The sequence below is a fragment of the Eucyclogobius newberryi genome, unplaced genomic scaffold (assembly GCF_026437365.1).
Source record: "Eucyclogobius newberryi isolate DKJ021-1_F unplaced genomic scaffold, fEucNew1.0.hap1 SCAF_8, whole genome shotgun sequence".
Lineage (NCBI taxonomy): Eukaryota > Metazoa > Chordata > Actinopteri > Gobiiformes > Gobiidae > Eucyclogobius > Eucyclogobius newberryi.
Genome location: NW_027316500.1, coordinates 28346796 through 28368802, shown reverse-complemented (window position 1 = coordinate 28368802; position 22007 = coordinate 28346796). Strand labels below are relative to the sequence as shown.

Genomic DNA, 22007 nt, shown 5'->3' with positions numbered 1-22007 from the left:
CTAAAGCCGTTTGTCTCCACGCTATTGAACACACTTGGCACGGAAAAGAAATGTTATTATTGAACATTGTATTGTATTGTGAATATTTGAAGCAATATAAGACCAAGGACATGATAATACACACACACATATATTATCTTTTACTGTCATTGTCTTGTATTGGTCGTACGATGTCTATGAACTGTACCGTATTTTCCGGACTATAAGTTGCACCTTTTCAAATAGTTTGGCCAGAGCGACTTAAATGTGATATTATTCGTTATTTTCACACTGGCAAACGCATTTCACACGTTGATTATTTTCACATAACAACCACAAGAGGGGGCTCTAGGCTCTAAGCGACGCAGAAGAAGAATCGTCACTTCCTCTACCTCTGGAGTTTGTGGAGTTGTTTAGAAGTGACACAGAGGAAGAAGAATTCAATGGATTTAGTGATTTGGGGTAAAACTGATGCTTTGGTAAACTTGTTAGCATGTTCTTTATGCTATAGTTATCTGAATAACTGTTCATATGTTACGTTAACATACCAGACACTTACCACAGTTCTGTCTGTGCCTCATGTAGCTGAAGGTGTTAGCGTTAGCATACGTACACCTATTCACCATGTTCTCTAATCTGTTATTATTTTAAACTGCATTTCAAGATGAAATGTCTGTTCTTGGTCTTGGATTTTATCAAATAAATTTACCCAACTTATGCTCCAGTGCGACTTATATATGTTTTTTTTCTTCTCTATTAAGCATTTTTTGAGGACTTATACTCCAGAAAATACGGTAATATGATGTTGAAAGCACTCTATTCCACAAAGACATACCGCATTATGTTATAGTCATTTACATCAACATTTTTATCACAGTGATTTTTACTTCTAGTGTTTTGTTTCTACTGCACTTAAAATAGCCCTTGCACAGCATCTTGGCAGTTATGTAAAAAAATCAATAAACACATGAGCTATAAATAAACTTGAGGGGTGAAACTAAAACGTCTGGCCTAAAATTAGAACGACAGCTTTTTAGAGTATAAATAATTGGTTAATGATACTAAACGTGAGGGCTAATCGAAGCTAACACGTACCGCTAACTGCAGTTCTGTTTACTATAAGTGCTCTTTTGTGTTCTAACCTTTGCAGTGTGGATTTAAATGTCACGATAATTGGGTAATGATAATAAATGAAAAATAATGATAAATAATGATAATATCGGTGCCCTTTTATGTTCTGACCTTTGCGGTGTGGGCGGGGCGCGTGCTTGGCCTGGTTTGGCGGCGTTCTCCTGTTCAGCCGTCTCCATCAGACTCATCTGGAGTTTGAGCTCTCTGAACCTCTCCAGCTCGTCCTCCTCGTCCTCGTCCACTCCCGACTCCATCAGCTCCAGCTGCAGCCGCTCCACCACGGGGGGATCTACGTCACAGAAGAGGGAGCGTCTACGTCACGGCAGAGGGAGCGTCTACGTCACGGCAGAGGGAGCGTCTACGTCACGGCAGAGGGAGCGTCTACGTCACGGCAGAGGGAGCGTCTACGTCACGGCAGAGGGAGCGTCTACGTCACGGCAGAGGGAGCGTCTACGTCACGGCAGAGGGAGCGTCTACGTCACGGCAGAGGGAGCGTCTACGTCACGGCAGAGGGAGCGTCTACGTCACGGCAGAGGGAGCGTCTACGTGGCAGAGGAGGCGTCTACGTCACGGCAGAGGGAGCGTCTACGTCACGGCAGAGGGAGCGTCTACGTCACGGCAGAGGGAGCGTCTACGTGGCAGAGGAGGCGTCTACGTCACGGCAGAGGGAGCGTCTACGTCACGGCAGAGGGAGCGTCTACGTCACAGCAAAGGGAGTCTACGTCACAGCAGAGGGAGCGTCTACGTCACGGCAGAGGGAGCGTCTACGTCACGGCAGAGGGAGCGTCTACGTCACGGCAGAGGGAGCGTCTACGTCACGGCAGAGGGAGCGTCTACGTGGCAGAGGAGGCGTCTACGTCACAGCAAAGGGAGTCTACGTCACAGCAGAGGGAGCGTCTACGTCACGGCAGAGGGAGCGTCTACGTCACAGCAAAGGGAGTCTACGTCACAGCAGAGGGAGCGTCTACGTCACGGCAGAGGGAGCGTCTACGTCACGGCAGAGGGAGCGTCTACGTCGCGGCAGAGGGAGCGTCTACGTGGCAGAGGCGGCGTCTACGTCACGGCAGAGGGGGCCTCTACGTCACGGCAGAGGAAACGTCTACGTCACAGCAGAGGGAGCGTCTACGTCACAGCAGAGGGAGCGTCTACGTCACAGCAGAGGGAGCGTCTACGTGGCAGAGGCGGCGTCTACGTCACGGCAGAGGGAGCGTCTACGTCACGGCAGAGGGAGCGTCTACGTCACGGCAGAGGGAGCGTCTACGTCACGGCAGAGGGAGCGTCTACGTCACGGCAGAGGGAGCGTCTACGTCACGGCAGAGGGAGCGTCTACGTCACGGCAGAGGGAGCGTCTACGTGGCAGAGGAGGCGTCTACGTCACGGCAGAGGGAGCGTCTACGTCACGGCAGAGGGAGCGTCTACGTCACAGCAGAGGGAGTCTACGTCACAGCAGAGGGAGCGTCTACGTCACGGCAGAGGGAGCGTCTACGTGGCAGAGGAGGCGTCTACGTCACGGCAGAGGGAGCGTCTACGTCACGGCAGAGGGAGCGTCTACGTCACAGCAAAGGGAGTCTACGTCACAGCAGAGGGAGCGTCTACGTCACGGCAGAGGGAGCGTCTACGTCACGGCAGAGGGAGCGTCTACGTCACGGCAGAGGGAGCGTCTACGTCACGGCAGAGGGAGCGTCTACGTGGCAGAGGAGGCGTCTACGTCACAGCAAAGGGAGTCTACGTCACAGCAGAGGGAGCGTCTACGTCACGGCAGAGGGAGCGTCTACGTCACAGCAAAGGGAGTCTACGTCACAGCAGAGGGAGCGTCTACGTCACGGCAGAGGGAGCGTCTACGTCACGGCAGAGGGAGCGTCTACGTCGCGGCAGAGGGAGCGTCTACGTGGCAGAGGCGGCGTCTACGTCACGGCAGAGGGGGCCTCTACGTCACGGCAGAGGAAACGTCTACGTCACAGCAGAGGGAGCGTCTACGTCACAGCAGAGGGAGCGTCTACGTCACAGCAGAGGGAGCGTCTACGTGGCAGAGGCGGCGTCTACGTCACGGCAGAGGGAGCGTCTACGTCACGGCAGAGGGAGCGTCTACGTCACGGCAGAGGGAGCGTCTACGTCACGGCAGAGGGAGCGTCTACGTCACGGCAGAGGGAGCGTCTACGTCACGGCAGAGGGAGCGTCTACGTGGCAGAGGAGGCGTCTACGTCACGGCAGAGGGAGCGTCTACGTCACGGCAGAGGGAGCGTCTACGTCACAGCAGAGGGAGTCTACGTCACAGCAGAGGGAGCGTCTACGTCACGGCAGAGGGAGCGTCTACGTCACGGCAGAGGGAGCGTCTACGTCACGGCAGAGGGAGCGTCTACGTCACGGCAGAGGGAGCGTCTACGTCACGGCAGAGGGAGCGTCTACGTCACGGCAGAGGGAGCGTCTACGTGGCAGAGGCGGCGTCTACGTCACGGCAGAGGGAGCGTCTACGTCACGGCAGAGGGAGCGCCTACGTCACGGCAGAGGGCGCGCCTACGTCACAGCAGAGGGAGCGCCTACGTAGGGAGCGTCTACGTCACGGCAGAGGGAGCGCCTACGTCACGGCAGAGGGCGCGCCTACGTCACAGCAGAGGGAGCGCCTACGTCACGGCAGAGGGGGCGTCTACATCACAGCAGAGGAGCGTCTACGTCACAGCAGAGGGAGTCTACATCACAGCAGAGGGAGCGCCTACGTCACAGCAGAGGGAGCGTCTACGTCACAGCAGAGGGAGTCTACATCACAGCAGAGGGAGCGCCTACGTCACGGCAGAGGGAGTCTACATCACAGCAGAGGGAGCGCCTACGTCACGGCAGAGGGGGCGTCTACGTCACGGCAACGTCACAGCAGAGGGAGCGTCTATGTCACAGCAGAGGGAGTGTCTACGTCACGGCAGAGGGAGCGTCTACGTCACAGCAGAGGGAGCGTCTACGTCACGGCAGAGGGAGCGTCTACGTCACGGCAGAGGGGCCGTCTACGTCACGGCAGAGGGAGCGTCTACGTCACAGCAAAGGGAGTCTACGTCACAGCAGAGGGAGCGTCTACGTCACAGCAGAGGGAGTCTACGTCACGGCAGAGGAAACGTCTACGTCACAGCAGAGGGAGCGTCTACGTCACAGCAGAGGGAGCGTCTACGTCACAGCAGAGGGAGTCTACATCACAGCAGAGGGAGAGTCTACGTCACAGGTCACAGCAGAGGGAGCGTCTACGTCACGGCAGAGGAAGCGTCTACGTCACGGCAGAGGGAGCGTCTACGTCATGGCAGAGGAAGCGTCTACGTCACGGCAGAGGGAGCGTCTACGTCACAGCAGAGGGAGCGTCTACGTGGCAGAGGCGGCGTCTACGTCACGGCAGAGGGGGCCTCTACGTCACGGCAGAGGGAGCGCCTACGTCACGGCAGAGGGAGCGCCTACGTCACGGCAGAGGGAGCGTCTACGTCACAGCAGAGGGAGTCTACATCACGGCAACGTCACAGCAGAGGGCGCGTCTATGTCACAGCAGAGGGAGTGTCTACGTCACGGCAGAGGGAGCGTCTACGTCACGGCAGAGGGAGCGCCTACGTCACGGCAGAGGGCGCGCCTACGTCACAGCAGAGGGAGCGCCTACGTCACGGCAGAGGGGGCGTCTACGTCACAGCAGAGGGAGCGTCTACGTCACAGCAGAGGGAGTCTACATCACAGCAGAGGGAGCGCCTACGTCACGGCAGAGGGGGCGTCTACGTCACGGCAACGTCACAGCAGAGGGAGCGTCTATGTCACAGCAGAGGGAGTGTCTACGTCACGGCAGAGGGAGCGTCTACGTCACAGCAGAGGGAGCGTCTACGTCACGGCAGAGGGAGCGTCTACGTCACAGCAGAGGGAGCGTCTACGTGGCAGAGGCGGCGTCTACGTCACGGCAGAGGGAGCGTCTACGTCACAGCAGAGGGAGCGTCTACGTCACGGCAGAGGGAGCGTCTACGTCACAGCAGAGGGAGCGTCTACGTGGCAGAGGCGGCGTCTACGTCACAGCAAAGGGAGTCTACGTCACAGCAGAGGGAGCGTCTACGTCACGGCAGAGGGAGCGTCTACGTCACGGCAGAGGGAGCGTCTACGTCACGGCAACGTCACAGCAGAGGGAGCGTCTATGTCACAGCAGAGGGAGTGTCTACATCACGGCAGAGGGAGCGTCTACGTCACAGCAGAGGGAGCATCTACGTCACGGCAGAGGGAGCGTCTACGTCACGGCAGAGGGGCCGTCTACGTCACAGCAGAGGGAGTGTCTACATCACGGCAGAGGGAGCGTCTACGTCACGGCAGAGGGAGTCTACATCACAGCAGAGGGAGCGTCTACGTCACAGCAAAGGGAGTCTACGTCACGGCAGAGGAAACGTCTACGTCACAGCAGAGGGAGCGTCTACGTCACAGCAGAGGGAGCGTCTACGTCACGGCAGAGGAAACGTCTACGTCACAGCAGAGGGAGCGTCTACGTCACAGCAGAGGGAGCGTCTACGTCACAGCAGAGGGAGCGTCTACGTCACAGGTCACAGCAGAGGGAGCGTCTACGTCACGGCAGAGGAAGCGTCTACGTCACGGCAGAGGGAGCGTCTACGTCACGGCAGAGGGAGCGTCTACGTCACGGCAGAGGGAGCGTCTACGTGGCAGAGGCGGCGTCTACGTCACGGCAGAGGGGGCGTCTACGTCACAGCAGAGGGAGCGTCTACGTCATGGCAGAGGAAGCGTCTACGTCACGGCAGAGGGAGCGTCTACGTCACAGCAGAGGGAGCGTCTACGTGGCAGAGGCGGCGTCTACGTCACGGCAGAGGGAGCGTCTACGTCACGGCAGAGGGAGCGCCTACGTCACGGCAGAGGGAGCGCCTACGTCACGGCAGAGGGAGCGTCTACGTCACGGCAGAGGGAGCGTCTACGTCACAGCAGAGGGAGCGTCTACGTCACGGCAGAGGGAGCGTCTACGTCACGGCAGAGGGAGTCTACATCACGGCAACGTCACAGCAGAGGGCGCGTCTATGTCACAGCAGAGGGAGCGTCTACGTCACGGCAGAGGGAGCGCCTACGTCACGGCAGAGGGCGCGCCTACGTCACAGCAGAGGGAGCGCCTACGTCACGGCAGAGGGGGCGTCTACGTCACAGCAGAGGGAGCGTCTACGTCACGGCAGAGGGAGCGTCTACGTCACGGCAGAGGGAGCGTCTACGTCACGGCAGAGGGAGCGTCTACGTCACGGCAGAGGGAGCGTCTATGTCACAGCAGAGGGAGTGTCTACGTCACGGCAGAGGGAGCGTCTACGTCACAGCAGAGGGAGCGTCTACGTCACAGCAGAGGGAGCGTCTACGTCACAGCAGAGCGAGCGTCTACGTCACGGCAGAGGGAGCGTCTACGTCACGGCAGAGGGAGCGTCTACGTCACAGCAGTGGTTTCCTGAACATCCACGGCGTCCTCGTCATCCTCGAGAACCGCCGCCGTAAATGACACGCCTTGTTTTCTTTTGTTTTGTTCTTGTGACTTGTCATAATGTGATTCCTGAGTTATGAATGCCATTTGAAACATGTTCTCAGAGTGAAATGAAACGTACTGTTCAAGATTTTGATCAAATAAAACATTTACGGTGACAATAACTGGTACTCACAAATATCAAATGTAGTTTTAATTACATTGCAGATATAAAGTAGATGTAGCTAAATATGGTGAGATTAATTAATTTTTACTTGAATGCTCTTGGCTGTGTTCAAAATGTGCTCTTAAAAGATAAATTGCACATCTAATCGCAATCATAATTAATCAGCTTGTTATCTAATTTGATTTTAAAGTGCCTCTGACAGGTCGGACGACTCATTGAATTAAAGTACAATCAAGATAAATATATTTTTAATTTAGCAAAGGCCCAGAATAGCTCATTTTCTAGGTTTATAATTTCACTTCCTGTTTGTAATTGATGACATCACATTAGGAAATTACCCAGCAAACACTGGGCAAAAAGTCATTTAAAGTCACTTTTTGATTTGTTTGACACATAAAAATATATGAGAGGGACTTGTTGAATTCATGTTTAAAGCGTCAAAAAAAGTTGTTTCTTTGTGTAATTTCTGCATAAATTTTGACTGGAATGAGTCGCCCTGGTGTGATGTCACTTCCTGTCCTTTTCTACAGATTTTTCAACGTTTTCTCCACAAATACCTGCTCGATCGGTGTAAAACTATAATTTATATGTACAACCGGTATAAATACACCAAATAAAGTCAAAATTAGAAAATCGTAAAAACCTGTCATAGGCACTTTAACACGAGGTGGTTTACCGTATTTTCTGGACTATAAGTTGAACCTTTTTTTCATAGTTTTGACCGGGTGCGACTTTATTTATACTTATATGTATACTTATATACTTTTACTCCGGAGTGACTTATATGTGATATTATTTGTTATTTTCACACTTGCATTTCATACTCCAGTGCGACTTATATATGTTTTTTGTCTTCTCTATTATGCATTTTTTGGATGGTGCGACTTATACTCCGGAAAATACAGTATATGGAGAAGAGCACGTTCTATAATCAGAAAAACTGAATATACAGCTTGTAAATTAAGCAACACCGATTGCCCAACACGTTTATGTCTTTGAACAGTGACAGAAACAGTGATCAGTGATTATCAACGCTCATGAGTCTCCGTCACGGTCATTATCACTTTGAACACTTTGTGAAACGCCCAAAGACGTCCCCAGAATGAGCAGCGCTGATCCCGGTAACAGCCCGGTGCATTTGTGCTGCGCTCGCATTCGCGTTTCTCAGGCTTACAAAAAGTGAACACATTGCAGCGCTCCTCCTCCACCTTTACCCTGTGGGGCTAATCTCTCCCGCGTTATCTCGGCTGAAAAGGGTCGATGACGCTGCACTATGTAAATGAAGGTGTACGCAGATCCCATTAAAGCTACATTTACAATATGAGCCAATTCAATAAAAGGCGCTTTCCCACCCGCGGAGCTGTGAGGCCCGTCGTTGTTAATAACCCCGCGTGACGGCAGATAAATGATGTGATCGAGGGCCGGCAGCACTGCAAAAATGTCATATCTACCGGTTAAAAGGACCACTTTATAAACTAACTAAACTTTGAATAGCCTTTATTCAGCATGAACAAAGGCTTTAAATGACATTATTCAGGCTTAGAAACGACTAATTTAAAAGATTGGGTTAAGGAGTTAGGGCAAGAGTATTAATTAAGTAGTTATTAAGCTTGAATCACTGTTAAAACATATGTTTATGCATTACTAAGTATTTGTTCCTGCTTTATTAAGACTAAAAGTGCAGTTAGTTACAAAGTGTTACCAAAGCACAGAATATGTCAGGATGTGAGCAGTTCAACCAAGCAGGTCAACCAAAAAGTTACATAATGCACCTTTAATCATTACATGTGACGTGGAGTTATTGGTCAGGTCTGTGGAGAGGCAGGTTTTAAGGCGTTTAGTGCTGTCTACTTTTTGACTACAATGCTACACGGTGGGGCTTTGACAACATTTTTGACTTCCAAGCTACTGTATTTTCCAGAGTATAAGTCGCACCAGCCAAAAAATGCATAATAGAGAAGAAAAAAATTAGCTATTTTTGGGCACTGGAGTATGAAATGTGGTTGCAAGTGTGAAAATAACAAATAATATCACATATAAGTCGCTCCGGAGTATAAGTACAAGTATATAAGTATAAATATAAGTATGTAGCACCCCGGCCAAAACAATGAAAAAAGGTGCAATTTATAGTCCGGAAAATACGGTAATTTGAATTAAGACATTTTTATCTATCAGGAAATGATTCTCGCCCGTTGCCATTAAACGTCTGAACTCTGTACTGTAAAAGCTTATTTGTAAAACGTGTGGTATTGTGGCCATACTGACACCAGAGGCCACAGGGGGGCGCTAGAGGAAACTGTTGTGTCCTTAGGCAAGACGCTTCCCCCTCATTGCATGACTCTGGTGTGAGTGTGAATGATTGTGGTGGTCAGAGGGGCCGATGGCGCGGATTGACAGCCTCGTTTCCCTTCAGCTGCCCCAGGGAACAATGTCAACGGTGTAGTACTTTTGCCTGTTACTTCATAATTGTACTAATTATAACATAGGTGCTTTGTATGTCTTTTTCCTCCAAACCGGTTGCCGTCGGCGACCGCCCGGCGGCTGCTGCTGCTGGGTTCGCGCTCGGGTTATCGATCATTTCTCATACGGCTAAAAATATTACGAACCCGGAGCCGGAGCAGCGAGCCGAGTGACATGTGCTGTTGCCAAGGGAACAGAAGTCACACCGGAGGACGGGTACCGGAGAAAAAAAGGAGCTATTTTTGGGGCGTCCTATCTCTGACAAAGGAAGCAGATGACTGGATAGATGTTTTCAGGGAGGCGCACCTCTGAGCGCAGTGAAAGAGGATTCACCTGGCAGGCTCTTGGGGGCGCTGACGGGGCGCTGGGCTAAGGCGGCCCTCAGGTACTGCAGGATGCTGAAGACTCCCCGCTGCAGGACGCCGCGCGGAGGGTAGCGGAGCGGGCAGTCGCGGATGTTCAGGCCGCTCAGGGTCAGCACGTTACCTGCACGAGATAAGTTATATTAGAGTCAATTTGATTTTTGTGTGTGTTATTTCTGATTTAATGCTTTGATCTGGACGAGAGTATAAGTCGCACCAGCAAAAAAATGAAACATATAAGTTGCACTGGAGTATGAAATGTGGTTGCAAGTGTGAAAATAACAAATACCATCATAGTATAAGTATAAATCGCACCCCGGCCAAACAAAAAGGTGCGACTTATAGTCCGTAAAATACGGTTTCTTATTTGTTGAGGTTTAATTATCAGACAAATGTGGAATGTCTGTAAAATGAATCATAAAAGTGCAAGAATATCAACTTAAACCTTTATTTGACATAATGTTTTTCATTTTTTATATTTGATCAGCTGATTTTGTCAATTTTTTTTTACTAGAAACAACTCCATATTCAAATTTGACATCTTAAAAACAACATTCACAACATTATTTGAATTGCACTCTAATCTTCTGCGAGTGTTTCGTTTGATGGAGACACTGTTTTACAAATAAAAAAAAAGGGGGATTTGCATTTTTAAGTTTGTACAATTCCTCGTGTCGATAAAAGAAACAGAACTTACCGAGTTCTGGAGGCAGCTCTGTGATGGGATTCCCTTCCAGCAGCAACGTCCTTAAACATCTGCAGAACAAGACAGGTTTTGGTCTGAACGCGGCATTTTTGGATGCTTTAATCACAGCAGATACTTTCCTTTTTTTTTTTTAATCAAGATTTTTTAATTTTGACTTTTAAAAGAACAAGGAACAAACATAAAAAATCAAACAAAACACGACCAGAGGAAGAAAAACGGACATACATCAAAAGACATCCCACAAATAAAAAAAACTGAATCAAATTTGTCCATTTTCAAATTTGTCCATTTTCGAAAATTTGTCCATTTTCAAATTGAGTCCGGATGTGATTTTTTTCCATTTGTGGAATGTCCACTATAACGTCAGTCCAGTCCTCGATTGTCGATGTGTTTTGTGTCATCCATTTTTTTGTGATTGCCTTTTCGCTGCAGCCAGGAGAATGTTCCAGAGATAACTGCCGGTTGTATCCATGGCAGGAGTTCTGAAGCCCAAATACATGGTTCTCAAATCCATTGTGATGGTGATGTCATAAATTGTCTGTAAAGCTTTGTTGATGTGCCTCTTGCCGCCACACCCTCTCCAACAGTCTGCACTTGCCTGTGAGTAACGTGCACTTTGACATGGGCTTATAAAGAAACCAGACACACTTTTCCAACAGAATTCCCTCCAAACATGTGACTTTGTAGCTCTCCAGTGAGATGTACTTATACTTTCCCACTCTTCATCCCCCAGAACAAAGCGACCCTCTTTTTCCCATTTAGTGCCTGCCCAGATTGTTAATATATTTATACAATTTAGATATTAATACCCCAGAAGGTTCGACAACAAGGTGGATACGACCAAACTACTTTCTTTCCTCCAGACAAATATAAAAGATGTTGTTGGCGCTGGATGCTTTCCTCAGAGATACTGGAAATGACAAACTGAAATATGTCTCAGTGACTGGATTTTGGATATTTCACACCAGAAACACAAGCCAACCGCCCACATTCCCACATTTCAGTTATTTTTCTACTTCAGCCAATGCCGTGCCGTCCGTGCCGTCCGTGCCGTCCGTGGCCTCATTATCAGAGCAGCACAAATCTGTAGGATGAGATCACGATGCTTCAGAATATCCCTGTGTCAAGATTACTCGGGTAAAAGATAGTTGTGTTTGATCGAGGCATATGATGCGAGGTATAATCATCATCATCATCATCATCATCATCATCATCATCATCATCATCAGCATCAGCATCATCATCAGCATCATATAATATAAGAGGCAAAAATAAGTAAGTAATAAGTAATAAGTGAGTAAGTACGGTAAGTAAGTAGGTAAGTAAGTAAGTAAATAAGTACGGTAAGTAGGTAAGTAAGTAAGTAGGTTGTTGTTGTTTTTAATGGCGGCTGGCAGCCACTGGAAAGGTGCATTTACCGCCATCTACTGGATTGAGTGTGGACAGGAGATTGTTGTTGTTACTTTTGATGGCGGTTGTAACTTGTAAAAAAATCATTAAATAAACTATTTGTGTCACGCTTTTCACAGACATAAGTGCTTCACACTGTTGTAGTAATTTGAATTGAATCTTCCAAGTGGCTACTGCAAAAACCTTATTGTTCCAAAAGTTTTATTTCATAAAGATTGTCACTGTGGCAGCGAGTATGTTCACATAAACACAAACATCTGTTCATTTTCTGATTATTATGAGCAGAATTGTGGATTTGGAAGTCATGACTTGGACTCGACTCAAGTCTTCAAACCAAATATTTTAAGACTCAGGACTCGACTTGGACTTGAAGCCCTGTGTCGTCTCTTTACAGAAAACAGTTCGATGTGTTTTGAGCTGTATTCTGTAATTTGGTATTATGACTTGAAAGGACTAGAAACTCAAAGTACCTGGGACTTGATCTCACCTCTCGATATGAATAATCCGAGTTATTTCTGATCGTTCACACGTGTCACAGGTGTTTCATGGGACAATTATGCAAAAAAAGGAACAACTAATGTGGCACAGACAAAAGCGAAAGCAGAGCGTGTGTGACAGGGGGGCGTGGCCGGGGGCGTGACAGCGGGGCGTGGTCAGCCTCCCACAGAGCTACAGACAAGACACACCCACACTCAATCAATCACATTTCATTTATAGAGCACAATTTGTACAAAGTGCAAGTCAAGTCCCTCAAGAGTCCGAGATGTACTTTGGTGCTAGGCCATGGAGAGACTTATACACAAGTAGAGCTGTTTTGAAGTCTTATACAAGTCTCTCCAAGTCTGGTTTAGACTCTATACATTGGATTTTGACTATGTTTTTAGATGATAAAAAGCTGCTGATGTTATTGATTTGATGCGTTAAAGTTCAAGTCTGAGTCCATTATTACCCCCAGATTTCTAACTTGGTTTGTAGGTTTTAGGGCGAGACTCTGGAGGTGACGCTAACACTTTCTCTTTGTTTCTGTGGGACAAAGACGATGGCTTCAGTCTTGTCTGAGTTCAGCTGGAGAAAGTTGTTCTGCCTCCACAAACTGATCTGTTGGATGCAGTGGTCCATATTCACCTGTCGTCAGTGAAACGTAGCTCTGATCATTTAATCCCCTGCAGAACGTCAGAGCGGTCTTCCCACCGCCGCTCTGACGCTCGCTAGTGCTGCCTTAGCTCGGCCATTGTTGTACTTCCCTTGATGTTTGGACTTTAATACTTTCCTGCTGCTCCTCGTGCGCCTCCTGCTGTGCTCCGGATTATGTCGACCTGCTCGCTGCCTCCACTGCAACATCCCATTGTAAAGTCTTAAACCTGCCTCAGTGTCAGCTCTGCTTTGGGGTTCCACCATGTCAATTGTCTTCAAAATGTTTACTCTTAAAAATCTACCAATAAGCTAACACCAGGTCATTTTGATGATCACATTTCTCTGATTTGAATTTTTTTCTGGCCTTGCAAATGAATGAAAGATTTTACCGTGTTATAATGTTATTTCTCTTAATAACCGTCGCACTAAAATGTTTTATTGTGACATTCCTACCTGTCGTTTTGTATTTGTTTATTCATTCAGTGTAATCACTCATATTTCTTTCTTTTTGTCTTTTAATTAAGATTTTTTTTTTCTTTTCAAAGTGTTAAAGAAAATTGAAAACAAAACCAGAAGACGACCAGAGAGAATACGAGTAACAGAGGAAAAATAAAAGACATCCAATGAAACAATAGCAACTAAAACACATGTTATTATTGTGACATTTCTACTTGTCGTTTTGTATTTGTTTATTCAATCGCTGTAATCACTCATATTTCCATTTTTCTTATTTAAATATTTTTTAATCAAGATTTTTTTTTATTTTTCAAAGTGTTAAAGAAAATGAAAAACAAAAACAGAAGACCAGAGAGAACACGAGAAACGGAGAAAAAAATGAAATACATCCTATGAAACAGTAGTAACTAAAACACACATGAACCCAAAAGAATGAGCACATTTTCAGTGGTTTATTCATGCGTTTGAACGTGCCGGACGGTCAGCCGTGGCACCATTTCCAAATCTGGGTCACAGAGACGTGTTTGGCAGGCACCACTGGGTCTTACACTAGTTTCACCAGGCAACAGCGCATTCTCAACTCTCCCAGCGAGTTTGTGCATAAACCGGCACGTAATGGATCTGCTGTGGCCTTGAAACACGTTACCGCGGATGTTAGTCCGAGTTTTGGTATTCAAGAAACAAAATCAATTCAGCGGAACGTTGCCAGTGGCCAGAGCAGCTATTTACATTTGAAACGCTTCACTTCGCAAATAATCTGCAGCCTTCATAGAAAAATGCGAGTTATTGGCTGAATTTGAGTGGACCGTGCACGTCGTTCTGCATAAATACATCTAAATCGAACGTTATCCGTCGGTTGTAGCCTTGTATCGCCGGTCATTTAAGTTACCGTATTTTCTGGACTATAAGTCGCACTTGAGTATAAGTGGCATTTTTGGGGACATTTATTTGATTAAATCCAAGACCAAGAACAGACATTTCATCTTGAAATGCAGTTTAAAATAATAACAGATGAGAGAACATGGTGAATAGGTGTACGTATGCTAACGCTAACACCTTCAGCTACATGACGTATGCTAACGCTAACAGCTTCAGCTACATGAGGCACAGACAGAACTGTGGTAAGTGTCTGGTATGTTAACGTAACATATGAACAGTTATTCAGATAACTATAGCATAAAGAACATGCTAACAAGTTTAGCAAAGCATCAGTTTTACCCCAAATCACTAAATCCATTGAATTCTTCTTCCTCTGTGTCACTTCTAAACAACTCCACAAACTCCAGAGGTAGAGGAAGTGCAGATTCTTCTTCTGCGTCGCTTAGAGCCTAGAGCGCCCTCTTGTGGTTGTCAATGTGAAAATAATCAACATGTGAAATGCGGTTGCCAGCGTGAAAATAATGAATAATATCACATATAAATCGCTCTGGAGTATAAGTGGCACCCACTATGAAAAAAAAAAAAAACGGTAAATAGAGTTTTTAAGAAAGTTTAATTGTTGATAAAGGCACGTAAAGTCAGAAGTCATTTGTCCTTGCTGTATTTGTTCCGTTTTATTACCAGTTAAATTAGATGTAATTTCCCCGTGTTTTGACTCAAACTGTGGGAATCGTAAGGACATTAACGAGACATTAGGCAGTTTAAAATGGCTTACGTTTAATCTAACTATATTTGTAGAGCGCATTTCGTGACCCGGACACCGACCTGTGACGACCGATTTCCGTTGGGACCGACTGGATCTGGTTGTGTCTCAGGTCCAGCCACAGCAGGTTTGGCGATCCCGTGAACAGGGACGGAGGAATACTGCGCAGCTCGTTACCTTCCAGATACAAATACTGGGAAACAAAAGGACATAACGAGATGTAAGTGTGGGAGAAGCAGTATTATAGCTACTTAAGTGGTTGTAGAAGAGCGGCACCGATTAAGCGACTAATTGTGACTAGTCGACTTTAAACTTTTTACCGATCAGTTTACCAAGCAATATTAAAGCGCCCCCTACAGGTCGGACGACTCATTGAACTAAAATGCAGTTGAGATAAATATATTTTGAATTTCGCTAAAAATTATAAAAATGTTTTCCCAGAATTGCACATTTTTTAGGTTTGTAATTTCACTTCCTGTTTGTAATTAACGACATCACTCTAGGAAATTACCCAGCAAACACTGAGAAAAAACGAATTGAATTTTTTTTTTTTTTTAATTTGACGAATACAAAATATACTTTATTTTGTTGAATTATTGTTTAGAGAGTCAAGAAAGTTGTTTCTTTGTGTACATTATGCATAAACATTGACTGGAATGAGTGTCCCTGGTGTGATGTCACTTCCTGTCATTTTCTACAGACTTTTTCAACATTTTCTTCACAAATACCTGTTGTTAATTTTACACCTGATTGGTGTAAAATTATCACTTATATGTACGACAGGTACAAACACACAAAATAAAGTCAAAATTAGAAACTAATAAAACCCTGTCATTGGCACTTCAAATGTAAGAAAAAAGTACTGCTTAATGTTTCTCTCTGTTGTCTTTTTAAACTGTGTAGGACCAGTGACATTATTGTTAGGGGGAGTGACGTGTTTATTGTCATAATGTCTTTGTAAAGCACAGTGTGATGCATCTATTTTTAATCATCATTATCATTTTTAGAACCGAAACAGCTGCATTATTAAATCAAAATGTTCAAAAAGAATATAAACAATGTCTGATTTTCAACAATAGTTCACTATAATCATCAATATTCTCTCTTTAGAAGCCTTCAATCACCTTAATTCAACATTTGTTTGGAAATTAATAACCCAAAATTACCATTAATTGCACCCCGCGTCTGTAGGATAAAATCTAAAAAACACATAGGTAATCAGACACAAAAACAGACAAAATAAGATAAAATAAGATTTTAAACTTTTCCAAGCAGACATGTTTCCTTGTTGTATGATTTCCCACATATTTTGAGATTCAACAGTATTTTAGCCCTTTATTTGACGGGATGAGACTGGGGAATGACATGCAGCAAACTGTTGACACCGGTTCAACATTTGTAGCTTTGCACATATCTAACGCTCTCCCGTGTGGTCCGGTAACTAAATGCAGTGGTTCTCGAGGTGTTGGGAGATGGAATAACACGAGCCGCAGGTCGGCGTGAAGGCCACGGCTGTAATGGAGTGCAGAAGTCACCCCCGACCTGCCGGCGCTGGAGCCCCCTCAGGCGCCGCCTCTCTGCGGTCAATGGGACGTTACACAAGCAGCAGGAATAACAAGCTGCTTTTCCTTTTCCCGATTGTGTCAAAAAGCCTTATGAGAGGAACGAAAGCTGAACAGTTTTAGCATATTTTGGGTTGAAATAACTTAGAATCATGTAAACAATAGAACAATGGAACTAGTCATAAATATGGAGGCACTTTCTTCTCTCTCTTTCTCGGTGTAGCGTAAAACACATACTTTGAGGACGTACGACTACAGAAGGTGGCGGTAATGTAACACTTTATGGAGACCAACCGCCATAAAACACAGAAGAAGAAGAAGAAGAAGAAGAAGAAGAAGAAGAAGCAAGAAGAAGAAGAAGAAGAAGCAAGAAGAAGAAGAAGCAAGAAGAAGAAGAAGAAGAAGAAGAAGAAGAAGAAGAAGAAGAAGAAGAAGAAGAAGAAGAAGAAGAAGAAGAAGAAGAAGAAGAAGAAGAAGAAGAAGAAGAAGAAGAAGAAGAAGAAGAAGAAGAAGCAAGAAGAAGAAGAAGCAAGAAGAACCTGTATTGAACCATCCCTAGAACATATCGTAAAGTTTAAACATCTATATACGAAGTGGTTCTGTTGTCATTTGAAGGTTAAGTAACACTCAGTTACTCAGTTAGTTTGTAATCGCCAAATTGTGTTTCAGAAATATTTGCTATTTTCAGTCCCTGCTCTAAGAATTTATATGGATATTAGAACTGAAGAAGCTGAATTGGTGCATCACTAGACGTAAACTATGGGTAGATTTGCTTCCCAGTATAATTTTGTGCTATGTATTGTCACTACACAAGCATAAACATTCTACATCTATATTATTTGAACTAGTCACTCATTCAAGGACAAAAAAGGCGACACGCGAGGACTTAACTACCGTATTTTCCGGAGTATAAGTTGCACCAACCAAAAAATGCACAATAGGGAAATAAAAAACGCATATAGGTCGCACTGGGGTATAATTCGCACCCCCAGCCAAACTATGAAAAAAGGTGCGCCTTATAGTCCAGAAAATACGGTAAACATAATCAATTTAGTAGGTGGGAGATATAATAAGAACATTGCTCACTCGTTTGAAACTGGCACTATGTTTGGAGAGGAAAAAAAGCCTTTCGCCACGATGAAAGTTCTCAAAGTTTTCATATCGGAGGCAGAAGAGAAGATGTTCCCAATTAGTTCATGTGAAGCGGACAGTGATGCGATGAGGCGGCCGTGTGGGCGGCGGGCGGCGGGCGGGTTAATGAAGCGGCGAGCAGCGACGATGGTACCGACCTTTAGCGCCCGGTTCTTCAGAAGATTCCCCGACACTTCCCGCAGCGCGTTCCGGCTCAGCGTCAGCGTCTCCGGAGGACGACGCGCCGACATCTCCTTCGCCTCGTCTTCGTCGTCACCGCGGGAGCCGTCGGGGGTCGGCGGTCTGTCGGCGTCGTCCCCGATGCTGAGGCGGAGCTGCAGGTCGGAGTCGGTCACGTCCTCCACGGGGAACAGCATGACGGAAGTGTGGGCTCTGGTGTTTAGGCAAGTGAAGAAACACAAGACAAGCTTCAATAGGGCAAATACAGAAATACTGCATTTTCCGGTCTATAAGTCTTTTAAGTTTTTCATAGTTTGGCCGGGGTGCGACTTATACTCCAGAGCGACTTATATGTGATATAATTTGTTATTTTTACACTGACAACCACAAGAGGGCGCTCTAGGCTCTAAGCGACGCAGAAGAAGAATCTGCACTTCCTCTTCCTCTGGAGTTTGTGGAGTTGTTTAGAAGTGACACAGAGGAAGAAGAATTCAATGGATTTAGTGATTTGGGGTAAAACTGATGCTTTGGTAAACTTGTTAGCATGTTCTTTATGCTATAGTTATCTGAATAACTGTTCATATGTTACGTTAACATACCAGACACTTACCACAGTTCTGTCTGTGCCTCATGTAGCTGAAGGTGTTAGCGTTAGCATACGTCATGTAGCTGAAGGTGTTAGCGTTAGCATACGTACACCTATTCACCATGTTCTCTCATCTGTTATTATTTTAAATGTAATTTCAAGATCAAATATCTGTTCTTGGTCTTGGATTGTATCATATAAATTTCCTTCAAAATGCGACTTATACTCCAGTGCGACTTATATATGTTTTTTTCTTCTCTATTATGACTTGTAGTCTGGAAAATACGGTACTTGTTAAAAGTTGTGTGATTAGGACATTACTGGGGAATACCTGCTAGGGATGTCACAATTATTCTGATAATTGATCATCGTGAGAACCAAAAAAATAATAATTGTGACAATATTTGAAGCAAAATGAAGTTTTTTTTGTTCAAATCTTAGCCCAAAAAAATTACCAAAATATAAAGAACCTTATTTTATCTGGCTGTTTTTGTCACATTTAACTTTATTTTGTCTTTCACAAAGTAAAATGTTGTCCCACAATTGAGGAAAAGTGACAATGTCAGACAATTGGAATTAAAGAAATGTAAGATTTCACTGTTTGGTCTCAGTCTAAATAATCATTAAATCGTGATGTGTTTTTTTCTTCACATTAATTGTAACACAACATTTAATATCGTGATACCCCTTTACCTGCTTGATTTAGGATACTTGGTCTCGACTGATCACTCTTATTTTTGCTTTGGATGAGCTGAAATATCCTGGGTTAGGGTTAATAATTGCATAATGCCATACTTTTACTCATACGTCTCAGAGTAGTTTTATAATGCCATACTTTTACTTGTACGTCTCACAGTAGTTTTATAATGCCATACTTTTACTTCTACTTAAGCAATCTTTAGTTTGAAGTCACAATTATTAGCTTAGGTAAATAATCGTGATATTCAGGTCACAATATAATTGTGGGAACCAAAAATAATATTTGGGACAATTTTAGAAGCAAAACTAAGCCTCTATTTTTAGCCCAAAAATTAGATCTAAAATGTAAATAACGTTTTTTTTTTTAAACACACAGCAACATATAATTTTTTATGTTAATATAAAAAAATAATCATAATCATAATTTAAAAAGAAAAACGTTTGTTGCCATGGAAACCCGCCATGTTTGTTGCCGGTCAAGTCAAGACGATGTAAAAAAGTTAAGAAAAAAGACATGGAACAACTTCATAAACGACTGAGCCACTTCTGGTAATTATATGTATCAATATAGTGCAAGAATACTTTTGAATGCACGCGGAGTTTAGTAGTTAGCGTCTTACGTCTCCATATGTTTGATATTAGGCTAACTGTAAATGTAAATGTTCAAATGTACAAAAACAAATATGTAAGTGCAACTGCGCACGAGGTGTTCACGTGTCAAACTTACGGTGTCACGATCCTGTCACTTGTTGTGTCGGAGTTGGAGCGTCGGAAAAGTCATGCTAAGTTGCTAACCTCGCCTGGTAACCATGACGACGGGGTCAAAACACCAAGGAGGCTCTCCGATTGGCTGAGCCGCGGCGCAACTGATGACGCAGTGAAACGATCTAATGGTTTTAGTTTGTAAGAGTTTAAACTGTAAACTGAAGAATATGTATTTTTGTATTTATTTTATACGTATATTTTGTAACTGCATTTGTATTACACCTCTTGCAATGTTATTGTTTATATCATTGTACATTTGAGTAAAAAAAATCAAACAAGTTTTAGTTTGTAACATGTCTATTTATTTGCATTTGAGTCATCATTAGATTTATTTATTTTTCTAAATATTGTAATTACGTTTTTAAAATGTCAAATGTTGTGATAACTCAAAATGAGATCTGTGACCCTCTCCTGAAAGGCTTTGATGCTAAATAAATAAAAATAATAAAAAATGATAATAAATAAAATAAAACAATAATAAAAATACAATAAATAAATAAATGAAATGAAATAAAATAATTCAAATTAAAAAAATACAAATAAATAAAATAAACCCTACTTTGGACCCGTATAAACTGTTCTGAAATACATGGCTCAAATGTTAATGCTCCTGGAGTTCATACATAATCATACTTTTTAAACATATTGCAATTATGTACTGTATTCCACAGACCAAAGAAGTGCAGTGTCACCAAACAAATGGGCCCTTTAACCTGCCACAAGTCATGCCACAAGTCACACTAACACACAAATATACATGACCTGCCACGGTAATTCATTAAAATTCCCATGATACCTACAACAAACAAACACAGTTCACATGTGTTTATAATGCACGGTTAATAATAATACCTCCTTCTTATTTAATTCACAACTTTGACCACGTGACAGGCGCATGCATCGGCTGAGGTTAAGCCCTGTGTTGGGTCCAGTGATGCAGCTTTTCTATAGAAGTGACTGTCACGTGATGCATTGTGCAACAGCAGCGCGTGCATCATATCTGTGCATCATATCTGTGCATCATATCCGTGCATCATATCTGTGCAGGCTGAAGGCAAAGCGTTAAATCCCGCGTGTCTCTCTCTCGCGGTGATCCCGGCACCACCCATCCATTTCCTAATGAGACAATCATCCCGTGCGTTCGGACCGGACACGGGACACGGCGGCGCTGCGGCGGTGCAAAAAAGCTCGCGGGGGGCGCACGGGGCAAAGTGCGGTTACGGTGCGGGTCGTGGCCCGTGGCGGCGCGTGGTCCCGGTGTTTGTCCCACTGTTCTTTTGTCCGCGCGACACTCTCTGCTCCAACTACAGCCGCGGAGCACGAACTGTCACACTTCTCTCGCGAACGCAAAGTGACGCGGTGAAACGACGCGGCTTCCGGTTAGGATTTTAAACACGAAACGTCAAAGAAAATGCGTGGAAAATTGATACTACAGAGTGATTGAGAGTGTTGGTGATGTTCATAGAAGCAAATAGAATTAATAAAGTTGTTGTAGCCTATGTTATTGAGGCAAACATCAGGGCTTTCATTTAACATGTTTGCAGTGCATTTATTTAAACAACATTTTTCTAAAACTGAGTCCAGATGACTACAACTGAACCTTTTTCTACAATGGAACACTCCTGGATGAATGAAGGACTACACCGACAAACTAACTAATGTTGGTTTATTCTTATTTCACATTGGTGTTGTTCATTTAAGCCTATTGTTTTCTATGCACTACAGTTAGACTACTTTATTGCACATTTGCAGGTGACATGTGAACAATTAACTTAGTGGGAATGTGACGATGGTCTATTCATGGGTTTCAGACACAAGGATTCCGTCCTGGTTTTAAGGATTTGGCACAGATGTTATAGCAATAGCACAATTCAAGACAAAATATTATACCTTTTGAATGGGGAAAGGTCCTCACAAAATCATTCAAATTAGGAAAGAATAATTTGCCTGAAAGCTATGTTAAATGCATCTGGAGGACTGGATGTGTTGACTGCCAGTCTGTGGAAGTTTTTTTAAAATTTATTTTTTGAATGTTGATTATTTTTATTTTATTTCATTTATTATTTAATTTATTTCATTTATTTCATTTATTTCATTTATTTCATTTATCTATTTGATCTATTTGATTTATTTATTTCATTTATTTTTAATTGTTTTATTTAGTTCGTTAGTCA

General features: G+C 44.6%; 1 protein-coding gene across 1 annotated transcript; it reads right to left on the bottom strand.

Moving 5' to 3' along the window:
- Positions 1–935: 935 nt before the first annotated feature.
- Positions 936–17980, bottom strand: LOC140350808 (leucine-rich repeat-containing protein 27-like). Its single transcript, XM_072436323.1, has 6 exons — positions 17762–17980; positions 14973–15103; positions 10260–10318; positions 9534–9686; positions 1222–1399; positions 936–990 (listed from the first exon to the last, which is right to left on the bottom strand). The coding sequence occupies exons 1-6, from the start codon at positions 17978–17980 to the stop codon at positions 936–938; spliced, it is 795 nt and encodes a 264-aa protein (XP_072292424.1).
- Positions 17981–22007: the final 4027 nt, after the last annotated feature.